We start from the raw sequence: 12,195 nt of genomic DNA, 5'->3' as shown, positions 1-12,195 counted from the left end.
ACGGAGGGCCTTTTCCCCGGCATTATGCAATAGGTAATTATGTAAGCTGGAATCATACAAGATTCCTGGCCTTTCCAGAGTGCCAGCCTCCCCCCTCACCCCCATCCCGCTCCCCTGGCACAGCAGCGTGCACCATGCTTACCTCATGCCACGCTTCATACAACCCAGGGGCACGGCAGAGCTGGGGCTGACACCACTCCCCACTGCAGGACCCTCAGCTGCTCTCAGGTGGTTTTTTTTTTTAAATTGTTATTGTAGGGGAAAAGGCTCACTGAAAAGAAAAAAAGCATTTGGTCAAAAAAAAAAAATCTGTTTGCTGTGTAAGCACACAGGATAGATTGGGTTGTTTTTTGAGGAAAATGGACTGGTTTTCATAGAATCATAGAATCATAGAATGTTTGGGGTTGGAAGGGACCCCTAGAGGTCATCCAGTCCAGCCCCCCTGCAGTGAGCAGGGACACCGCTAACCAGATCAGGTTGCTCAGAGCCCCGTCCAACCTGGCCTTGAATGTTTCCAGGGATGGGGCCTCCACCAGCTCTCTGGGCAACCTGTTCCAGTGTTTCACCACCCTCATTGTAAAGAATTTCTTCCTTACATCCAGTTTAAACCTATCCTGTTTTAGTTTAAAGCCATTACCCCTTGTCCTGTCCTGTTTTGGGGGCATCCCTCTCCTCCTCCTTGCTGCAAAGTTTATTTCTCAAAGTTATTTCAAATGAAAATAATGTCTGTGATTTCTGCTAGTGCCTCTCTTTTGGGTACAAATTTCCCTACTTGCAGCAGGTCTGGCTGCAGAGAAGACGGGGCTAGAAATCATTGGCGACTTGTTGTATTAACTACCAAGGCAATGCGGGGGACTGCTGGGCTCTCTGATCATCATTTTACAGGCCAGGGCTGAATCTCTCTCTTCACAACAGCGATACTCTAAGAAAAAAATAAATTGAGTGTGGCCAAACAGACTTGGAGCTGGTCCCTCCCTGTGGCTGGTGTGCGATTCCTGCCGTGCCTCCCAGCTCTGCCCAGGCCGCTATGCCCTGTATTAATAACCACCAAACAGCTGGTGTTTCTAAAACCATACCCAGGAGCCAGTCCTTGCTCTTTCACTGGTGCTGTCTGTGGGCTCGAGCAAGTCTTAGAGCTGCTTTGTTCCCCTGTAAATGGGGAAAACAAGCGGCTTTTCCATTCGTGGGGTTGCGGCGTGGTCTAAATTCGTTAATGCCTGTAGAAAGGTTTCCCATCCTCTGAGGGAGGAGCTGTGCAGAGGTGAGGTTGCATCCACGGTTTCGGCAGAAACAGCTCTTCCCCTGCCTGCTGTGCCCATTAAATGGGGGGGACTTTTCCTATGCACCTTTTGGCGACATTTTTGGGTGGGAACCAGCCCCACGCGGCCCCCAGGACAGCCTTCCTCCTCAGCAGTACCCTGAGGCTTGGCTGTGGCTCTGCTGCTGTCCCATGGGATCTTCCTCTGCCCCAGTCCCACCACCCTGTCCCTCTCCAGCAGTCAGGGCTGGTGGGGTGAGAAGAAACGTCCTCCCCGTGCCAGTGACCTGCTGCAAGGCTGGGGGCAAAGCCACGAGGACCTGCCAGGGCCCTGCCACCCCAATACGGGCCCTTTCCAAAGCAAACAGATCGTGTCTATGTCCCATGCCGAACATGAGCGCCGTACAAAAGTTTTGCCATGGTGCTGCTGGCACCGGGCTGCTGCAATCCTGCGCGTCCTGGGGTCACTTGCTTGCCTCTGAAATTTGAGGGCTACCTGTTGGCCACCTCCCCGAGCCTTCAAATCCCGGCATGGGGCTTGGACGTGGCCTCCAGTCCCCGTGGCTCTGTCGCCCGTGGCCACTAGATGGTAGCAAGCCCTGGCCGACGGAGCTGGGCTGCTGCGGTGCCTCCTGCCCGGGCAGGGTCCATCTGGGGGGCATCCGCATCGCACCAGCCATGCACCCCAAAATGCCGCCCAAAACAGTAACGATAGGTTTTGCTCTCGGTACGAGCACCTTACATGTGGACGCGGGCCTGCAGCCATGCGCGTCCCCGGGACTATGGTGTGGCCAGTGCTGCTTGAAATAAGTTATTCAATCGCTCGGTGCTTTTTGAAGGGGGTGGCCGACATGTCGGCTCTCAGTACTCTGCGTTTGTCGCAGACTGAGATGCATCTATCAAGACGGTTATGCAAGCGATAGATTTTGCCCCAAGGGGGAGAGGAGAGGCCTGTAGATACTAAAATGTTATGTCTTTTTCTCAGAGTCTGGTGTGCTATAAAGCTTTTAGTATTTTTGTAGACTAGTTATTTAAGCTCTAAGGAGCTTATGATTTCATTTCATTACTACTTCACTTGCAAAAAAAAAAAAAAAAAGCACTATGGAATCCCATACTCTTTTAAGCCTTCTGACCATTTAACGTTAATGTCCATAACTGAGACTGTTGACTTCACAGCGCTGGGGAAAGTTACAGAGAGTGGAGAGTTGACCAGCTTCAAATGAAGTTATTATGGCAAGCGAGTGGTTTCAGCTTGGGGAACAGGACAGAGCTCGGTGCATAAGCAGCAGCCTCTTGTGTACCAGGAGCACATTTCTGTCGTGTCTGAAATGCGTGTAAAACAGTAAGGTCAGTATTCAGGATCCTACCCAAGGCCGAGCCTGGGATGGTGCAAATGCTTGTTTACTGCTCTAAGTACTTGGGGAGTGAGGCTGCAGGTATGTGACCTCTCCCGTCTCAGCCCTGCGCTGTGAAGAACAACACGAGGAATGAGCTGGAGGTGTCCTGAGCTCTCTTCCATCAGTTTAGCTTAGTTGGGTAATTGGTGGTGGCCTGGTGTTTGTGCAAGTAAATCAGGATGAAATCTTGGCCTTGAAGTGTTTAGGATGTGGATTTTTGGATGTAAAGCGAACTGGCACATAGAAGAGAGAGAAGGGGAGGATTGCAGGGTCACAGGCTGACTTGGCTGACAGAGGCTTGCAATGTGTAATGGCCAAAATTCCCTTACCTTTAGGTTTGGACACCAGCCGACACCTCCATTTGGCTTTTGCCACCCTTCTTACCTAAACTATTCCCCTTAAGCCTGCGTGTTTCTGAGGGGTGTGAGGCTTTGGGCCTCAGTCCTCCTCACTGCCTGATTGCCCTTGTACAGGGAGCGCTTCCCCCCCCTTGCAAGGCTGGAGCAGGAGACTTTCCCCACTGCAGAGAGTGGATGGGTGCAGAGGCAGCGATGCACCTCAGGTCCTGCAGCACTACAGTATGGACCATGGGGCTGCATGCGGTTCTCCTGAGCCCCAAGGCAGGTGTCGTCAGCCCTGGGTTGACATTTCTCGCCTGCCAAGGCCTGCAGCGTGTGCCCCTTTGGAAATGTCCAGCAGTAGGTGTGTGCTTCTGGACAGCAGGTCTAGCTGGGCTGCGTTACCGGGCTGTGCTCTGACTGCATTCACCCCCTGGAAGGGATTAATCATCCTGTTGGTGTGCCAGGCCGTTATCAGTCCTGATGGGGCTGGAAGAGAAAGGCTGGGAGGTGTCCCAAAGCATACCCATGTTGTTTGTCAGCCCGTCGGCTTTTCCTCCCAACACTGATATTTGCCTTGACAGAAGTAGCTGGAGACCTTAACCCCTGTCTGGGTGCATGTTGAGTGAAGCCCTGCTGTGTCCTTGCGTCTCTGGCCAGCTGCAAATTGCCATCCTGGCTCAGCTGTACTTCTGTCGACTCTGATGTCCAGGCTCAGCCAGTGGCAAATCCTGAGCGTTCGTTCCCCGGAGAGGCAGGCAGAAGGACCCTGGTATGCGGATGCAGGGTAACTGGCTCCTGTAGAGCTTTTATCCCCTTCCTCCCCCTGCAGAGACTGGGGAGATACCTGGGCCAATCTGGATGTCGTTAGCTCTTGAGGACATGTCTCTTCTAACTCTGTACTCTTCTTTATTAGTAAATGGAGTGTACTACCCCAGGGGAACAGGAGAGTGAGCTCAGCATGGGAAAGGAAAGGCCTTTGGAGCAAAGGAGCTGATGCTACCAGCCATCCTGGTCTCTTCTCCTGCCTGTCCTTAGCAGGCCAGGGGAGAGGGAGGCAGGGTGGCCTTGCAGATGACAGTGCTCTTCAGGAATCTCCTGCCATACAGCTTGACACTGTCTCTGGGTCCTTGGGAACCCGGGACAGGCTCCTGGCACTGTGTTTCAGCAGTGCCCTTTCTGTCTAGAGCGGGACGTGTGCCATTCCAATACGAAAAGCAGAAATGATGCCATCAGTGGCACCCACAATAACACCTGACCCAAAATAGCTTCCTAGAATAAAACAGGGAGGCTGATTAGGTTAGACAAGCCTGAATGAGAGCAAGAAGTCCAGCTGATGATTGACAGGTGTGGGTCTGTGAGCAGGGGCTATAAATCCTGCGGGTGAGCTCTCTAGCCACCCTTTGGGGAAAGGCAAGCGGCTGCAGGGAGCACTCACTCGAGATCTGTCTTCAGTGAACTATGGGGCTCAGTGATCAGGAATGGCAGCAGGTCCTGACCATCTGGGGAAAGGTGGAGTCCGACCTCCCTGGCCATGGTCATGCAGTTTTAATGAGGTAGGCAAGAAGCTTCGGTCCTAAGAGTAAGGCTGAGAGCTATTGATGAGAGACCAAGGAAGGTGTGTATTTAGTATGGGGGCTTGTGTTCGGCGGTGTTTATTTCAACAGGCTGTTTTCTTTGTTGTAGGGTGGTGGTTTTTTCATTGCTATGGTTTCTGTGTTAAAAATTACTCACTGTGTAAAGCGGCTGTGCTTCTGTCTCTCTCCATCCGTCTATGGGAGCAGGAGTGGGCCACTGCTGCTTTCAAAAGATGGTGGGACTTTGTCACTCCCTCTGCCCAACCTGTTGACAAAGCTCTGCTCTGGATCCTCATTGCCCAGGCACTGCAGTGAGAAATGCTGGAGTGAATTGTGCATCCCAGGCCTTCAGATGCTCAGCAGCAAGGATGTGGGGAGGCAGAGAAAGAGAGGAGAGGAAAATCACCTCTGTGACAATTTTCTCAGAATCTCTGATTTCAGTAAAATTAACTGTGAATTACCTGAGTGTTTCCCTCTCCCCACCTTAGTCTGACCTGGCAGAGCCCTGCCCATTGTGCTTTTTGGACCAGAAATCTGGGTGGTAACGCTTGTCTAATTCCTGATGATGAATTTGAGTTCTGGGTGTGAAATGAGGCACATCCTTCCCCCTGCTTCCCTCCTCTGTGATTCTGAAATCAGAGTGGGAGCACTTGTGAAGTCTCCATCTGAGAGGACCCCTGCCCCCATGCTGTCCTTGCAGTCCTGGCCCCCTCAGAGGGGAACACCCCAGGCACCAGCAGCAAGTCACAGAAATGCAACCTGGAAGGGACCTCAGGGCTGTAGAGTGGGAAAGGATGTTGTGTGAGCATTGGATCCTAGTCTGTCCTTAAAGATCAGCAGGGATGGAGACTTTGAGGGAGACTCTCCAGATCTTGCCCTCAGCCTGTGCTCAGCAGATTGTGCTGGAAGGGTACGGATGCTGTGGAGAGCAGTGGGGATGTGGCACTCACTTGGGGGATTTCCTAGCTTAAGCATGGCTAAAGGAAGGAGCCCACACCATCGGGCAAAGCCACTGTCCATTCAAAGCTTTTTCAAAGATGAGCCGAAGTAGAGGGCTGTTTTATTTACCTTCTGTATCATGGCCCATTTGGAGGGAGGGCAGCTGGGTGGCAGTGTGATGGCTCTCCGTGGATGCAATCCAGAGCCGGCATGCTGGAGGGGTAACAGGAACCTCAGCCTGCCCCACCAATCTACCTCTGTGAGGTGACTACTTTGGCTCTGGAACTGCCACAAGATAGTACAAGCAGTTTCCAATGGAAAAGGTAATACCATTTTTCTTACAGGTATCATAGGGCATTAAACAAATAGATGGCATCCCACTTCCCCGTGACTTTGTGCTCCTCAGGCAGCCCAGGTCGTTTCTTGTTCCTTCGAGGGGTTTCTGAGGGAGGAGAGAGGCGAGGGAAGCCCCGCAGATCTCTCCGAGTTTAGAAATGTGTCCAAGTGAGCACTGTTAAAGACTTCTTGGGTAGATGTCATATCCTGGGAATATGTTTAGAAAACACTGATTCAACTGGAAGTTTTCCAAAGGAAACACAAAAGTACTCAGAAGGATTTTCAAGGGTCTTGGGAGTATATCATCTTTGGCAGACATGATTCAGCCGTAGCCAGACACGATGCAGAGAGGTTTTTAGAAATACCTCCATCTCATCTTAGGGTGGAAAGTTTTTTCATCTTTCTGGGTGAGATGCAACCTGTGTCATGGGAAGATAGAGGAAAAAAGGAAAGGCCAACGGTGGTGTGCTCAGTACCTGGTAGAGTACAGAAATCCTTTAGAGACCTTTGAAATGAAATGCCGGCAAAGGCTGGTCATTCATTTACAGAATGCTTTTTCTGTGGAACAGCTTGTGTTTTCTATGTGCTTGAAGTGTTTGTTAGTGTAGTTTAACCTATGCTTACATCATACAGTGGAGACCCTGGCATTCATGGCAACATACTTAGGAGGAACGTCCAGTTCGAGATGGGACGCAAGCCCCAGTAGCCCCAGCCCCAGCCCCCTCCCGAGGGCAGAGTAAACGTGCAACTACTGAGGTCCTGGGCTGGAGCACCAGATGCTGCTGCAGGTGACTTGGGTGAGCCACTTCACGATGCGAGCTATAGGGCCCTGGCTGTAAAGACAGACACTGCTTTTGCTGGTGCTTCAACTCATCGGCTTATGCCCATCAGAGGGTGTAATACCTGAAAATAAACGTGTGCCAGGGAGCTGATGTCTCTTGACACCTAATTATTAGACTGATCCTAATAATCAGGACAGGCAATATCCACTTTTCACCTCAACTCCAGGACTCTGGCAGGGAAAAGAGTGAAATTTCCTACTGGTTTGGTTGCCAGTGGTGTCTGCATCCTGTCTCCTAGGAAATGCAGCAGGGAGGAAGCAGGGTGGACACCACCACCCTGTCTTTTAGCCACCCTTTCACCTTCTCGTTTTCATTTTCATTTCGGGATCAGAGCGCCCATGTATAGCACTGCACAGCATGGTGCCAGCATGCCTGAAGGCCCCGCGCTCCTGTTACCCACTTACTCCCAAGGACTCTCTGAGGTGCTGCGGTTCTTGATGGAGGAACCACACTGCTGGCAGCTGGGCTGAGCTGTGAGCTGGGGGAAAGAGGACAGGGATCAAATTCCTCTGTGTCTGCAATCATAGGGTGGGGGCACAGTAAGCTCTCCCATCCAGCTGATGTTCAAGAACACCTGAACCCCAGATGTGAGGGATCTGAGGCTGGGGGCTGCTCCCTTTTTTTTTTTTTTTTGTGTGTATGAGAAGTCCCCAGGGCTCTTCTTTCCTGGTCAATGCAGAAATGGGCTGGGAAGAGAGGCCTGGTGAAAGCCCGGGGTCTACAGGTTAGCTCCTCAGCAATAATAAGTCAGTGAAAACAGGTGTTTTTGTTTGGTTTTGGTTTTCCTTCAGATGAATGCAAGAACTTGCCTCTCAGTACCACGACCAGTCTTGGCTCTTGTCTCTATCCTAATACAGTTGACATAACCCAGGGGACTGGTGCCAAAGAGTTAGCAGGGACATGTTTAGGGCAGTGTCTCTGTCACAGCCAGAGGGAATGGAAAAACACAGCGGTGATCATGTTAGGACGCGTGTAAGAGGATGCGACTAAGTAGATACAATACTCAAAGGGAGGTATGTCAGGAGCTTCTGCTCTCCAAAGACAAGAGGCTTTTTATCATTTGTTAATGATAAAAGGCAGCCTGTATGAAATAAATTGAAAGGAAACTTGTGCCCACAGAGCGTCATCAGGTTGTGGAACAACCTACCAGAGGAAGGATGAAAACCACTTAAACCAGATTCAGAGTAGGGTCAGATGCTTCCCTGTCTTATATACATGCTAAAAGGAGTGATTGTGAATGGTGGTAATTTGGAAAGGATCTAGAGTGTCAGAGTTCCCAGGGCAAAGTAGCCTTTACAAGCAGGGACTAGCTAAGAACTTTCTCTGGGGAGGGAAGCAGGTTATCACACCTTTGCCTGGCCACATACTCTGAAATATCTGGAGAGGCTGGATCTCAGCTCTGGTCTGGATGACAGCTTTTTCAAGTCTCACAAGTCCCTCTACTTTTATCCACAGACTCTTTCAGGACCACCCTGAGACCTTGGATCGCTTCGAAAAGTTCAAAGGCCTGAAGACCCCGGATCAGATGAAGGGCTCTGAAGAGCTGAAGAAACATGGAGTTACTGTTCTTACCCAACTGGGCAAAATTCTGAAGCAGAAGGGTAATCATGAGTCAGAGTTGAAGCCCCTGGCTCAAACCCATGCGACCAAGCACAAAATCCCGGTCAAATATCTGGAGGTATGGAAAAGGGCAGGGAATCTTGGTGACTGATGTGTAGCGAATGTGTGCAAGACAGCTATGTGAGAGTTGCGCTTTTATTTACCGATGGCTAGCTGGACTTCAGTGAGCTCTCCCTCAAGTCAAGGTCTCTGTGTACAGGCAGGAGGAAGCACAGAAAGGGCTCACGGTATGTGAGTGGTATGTGAATATCCAAGTTTAGATTTCCCATTCCAAACACCACATGCATTCTGAGCAGCCCTTGACAATAATAAACCAGCCCATGCAGCCTCTGCATGCCTGGGAAACTACATTACATAAGAACTGTTGGTGGCTGGACACGAGGGACGTCCAATTTTAGTGTAAGCCCTGGAGGATCCACTGGAGACCAAGACCCACAAAACTCAGTGTTGTACAAACAAAGGCATGAATTTTCAGCCTTAATGGATGAGGCAGACAAAGAGTGGGAAGGGCCATGGGCTGCTGAAGGTCACGAAGCGGATCAGCATCAGAGCTAGGAATAGAGCCCAGTTCTTCTGCCCAGCCCAGGCTCCTTGCAAGCTAGGCCTCACTGTTTCTCCAGAGACTGCGGGAAGGGCTACTGAATTAGCTTGGAGATATTTCCAGGCTCTGCAACCTACTTCTTTGTCTGGCTTTTCTGAAAATAAACCTTGACTGTCCCTTCTGTTTTTCTCTCTCTTTCTTTCCTCACAGTTCATTTCTGAAGTCATTATCAAGGTCATTGCTGAAAAACACTCTGCAGACTTTGGGGCTGATTCCCAGGCTGCGATGAAGAAGGCGCTGGAGCTGTTCCGAAATGACATGGCCAGCAAGTACAAGGAGTTCGGTTTTCAGGGTTAGCACATACGCACAGAGGGACACCACGATGGAGGCCTGGCCATGTATCTTAGAGTAGCTTCCCCAGCACTGTTTTGGACATCTCACAATTGACCATCCAAGATGTGTGGGAAAGCTTTGATGAGAGGCCAAGAGTCACTCCAGGCAGCGTGGAAGCACTCAGAGTAATATCCGTGATAAACCGTTGTTTCCTGGCTTCATGCATACAAGAGAAATAATCTGCTTTCGTAGGAAAAATAATGTAAGGGGTTATCTGTGAGCTTCTGCCTATCCCTACCCTCTTTTTCTTTCCCCCTCCCCAAAACCCAGTCTCATCCAAGAGGGGAATGGCATGGCCAGAGATGAAGGGATGTGGAGGAGCAAGGGGGGAGTGTTGAGGAGTGTGGTGACTGAGAGGGTAAAGGGATGACTCAAATAGTATGAAAGAGATGTCAGGATGGGAAGCAGAGGCACAGTGTCCCGTTCCTCCCACAGGTGAGACTGTTGGCAGGTTACTGTGGACAGCTTCCAGCACAGTATTACCTCACTTTGTGGGGGTGAATGCAGCCAGTCAGTCTCCAGGCTGTGCCAGCTTGAAAACTTGCATTAGTTGCTAAACTCACATTAGCAAGGCTATGAAGAGCAGTACTCCCTGCAATCCGTAGGTTTCTGGCAGCCGCCGCTACGCATCCAAAGTTCTGTTGCACTGGGAAGTAAAGTACGTGTTTCTCAGAAAATAAAAATTCCTGCACCTGTGTCATGTGTTTGCTCCTGGCTTTGCAGGCACTCCAGTGAGAAGTGGGAGGGATGGAGAAAGCGGGAAGGTGTTTTGCATGCATATCCGGCTGCACCGCAGCCTGCGGTGCCAGTCCATGGCTTGAGCAGCACGTGGCATCTGTCTGAGCTGGGGAACTCAGGGCACTCAGATGTCACCACGGGGTCATGACCTGGTTACTGGGCTTCACAACACAAAACCGCAGCCTAGGCTCAGCTGGAGCTGAGAGACATGCTCCCTGACTAAAGGCCATGGCCACTGCCTCGCAAGGGGGGACATGGGGAGGGAAGGCCCTTTGCTCATTCACAGGGAGGTAGCCCGTGCAAGCGGCCTCGGGTCCCGGCAGCAGCTCAGTGTGCTGCTTGCCCCAGGCGGTGGAAAGCAGGGCTGCTTAGCCCGGGGGAAGGTTGCAATGGCAGCGTATGCTCTTAAGACCTAAACTTTGGTCTCCATACCATTTTGCAGTTTTGGTGGAGTGTATCTGTGTGCATACTGCACTGTGTATACAAACAGAAATGGGTGTCCCATGGGGGAGCCTAAGAGACAGACCCAGAGCAGCAAGGAGCCTACCCCTGCCCGTTGCCCTCTCCCCACCCTGGCACCACAGTGACCTGATTTTGCTGAAGTGGGGGAGAGGCTGAGGGCCACGTCGTGCCTAAGGCTGCCCAAAGGTTAATCAGAAATGGTTGGAGCCTGAAAAGAGTTTTTGAGTGCAAAGCTTTGGCCTGACACCCAAGTTCACAGCGGATTAGCTGACTCTTTGGGAATTGTACAGTTTCTCTGGCTGGACCTCGTCAGAGGGGCAGCCATACCCCAGAGTGAGCACTGAGGTTCTCATTCCCTCCTCTTCCTCCATCCCTGTCATCCAGCTCAGGGCCTCAGCAGCAGGGTGCTGCAGTCTCTTCTGGCATATGCACTCAAGATGTGTCCATGCAGGAAGCAAGGTGGATGAGCAGCGGGCTGTCTTTCTGTATATTTGCCCAGAGTCAGGAACATTCGTGGCAGGGTCACATCTCGGCACAGCAGTGGGATGCTACAGAGGCAAGCAGCTGGGTTGTGGCTAGGGGAAACGCACGTAGTCGGCACGGCTGCTCTTTTCTGGAATGGACAAAGTAACACGCCTTATCTCACAGAGATAGCGTGAGGGCAAGCATGAGAAAGAAAACTGAGGTGCTCAGTATTAGGAGCTACTCACAGGGTCTGGTTCAAAGCACTCCCTGCTACGCTGTGTGCAATGGAGACAGAGGAGGAGCCACTAGCTCTCTTAAAAATCAATTCTGAACCAGCATGATCCGGTCTTTGGTCAGGGCCAAAAGGCTACAAAATTTCAGTCTCTGAAAGGTTAAGGGGATGAATTCCTTCCCAGAACAGATTTCTGGCTCTTCACAAATCCTCATTTTACCTATGGGAGCTTGCTTGGGGTTTCAACCTTTCAGAGAGGGTCTCAAAAGCATATGCTGTCACCTAGATGAAGTTACAGCCAGGTGGTCCCTGGCTTAAGCAACTTGCTTCGCCTGACTCCAGTCATCTGGTCTGCCTGGCTTTGCAGGGAGGGTGACCTATTTAATTAAGGTCTAGGATTGCCGGTCCAACACAATAAGATTTCCTGCCAGTGACAACAGGCTCTGCTTTTGGATTAAAAGCTCTGCTATGGCAGCTGCCTCTGTCAGTCTGAGCGGGACTGGAGTCCTCTCTAGATAGTTTTACGCAGGGTAACGTGGTGGAGGAGGGAGGGCTCGCATATATGTTGTGCCCAGCTACTGGTTATTAGGTACCTGGAATAAATGTCGGCCCATTGGGAGCGCTGACCCTTCGCTCTGCCTGCCTTACCCCCCTGTGTCAGTGCATGAGGGACCATCCTTACGCCCGTGCTGGTCAGATGTGGAGCCTGAGGTAGGATTTCTGGTTGTGCCCGTGGCCCAGCGAAGACGTGCAAGCTGACATGAACCAGCAAGTTCAGATAGCAGTAACAGTGGAGTTATCTGGAGATAGGGTCGGTGGGTTGGGATACTTATGGTGAAATCCACATGTCTGCACCTTTGCTACTCTGAGTACTGAGTATGCCCTTGGCTGCAGTCCTGACAGAGTGTAGTGGTATACGTAATTCCCACACACTGAGGCTATAAAGCTCCTGCAATGGCCCCTGCTTTAGGGACAAGGGAAGTTTCCTAGAGGAAAGGGGATGGTGGGGAAAGGGTTTTTCAGCTCCATGCTATATTGATTCAGCATCTGTGTTGGA

At 51.1% G+C, this 12,195-nt stretch overlaps 1 protein-coding gene across 1 annotated transcript; it reads left to right on the top strand.

Annotated features, from left to right (window-relative positions):
- The first annotated feature begins 4,454 nt into the window (after positions 1 to 4,454).
- On the top strand, positions 4,455 to 9,205 carry MB (myoglobin). Its single transcript, XM_009647808.2, has 3 exons — positions 4,455 to 4,549; positions 8,143 to 8,365; positions 9,059 to 9,205. Exons 1-3 carry the CDS (start codon positions 4,455 to 4,457, stop codon positions 9,203 to 9,205), a joined length of 465 nt encoding a protein of 154 aa, XP_009646103.1.
- The last annotated feature ends 2,990 nt before the right edge of the window (positions 9,206 to 12,195 follow it).

The sequence above is a fragment of the Egretta garzetta genome, unplaced genomic scaffold, assembly GCF_000687185.1.
Source record: "Egretta garzetta isolate BGI_Z169 unplaced genomic scaffold, ASM68718v1 scaffold51, whole genome shotgun sequence".
NCBI classification, from domain to species: domain Eukaryota; kingdom Metazoa; phylum Chordata; class Aves; order Pelecaniformes; family Ardeidae; genus Egretta; species Egretta garzetta.
Note: the sequence above shows the minus strand (reverse complement) of the source record. Positions and strands in the feature narration are given on the sequence as shown.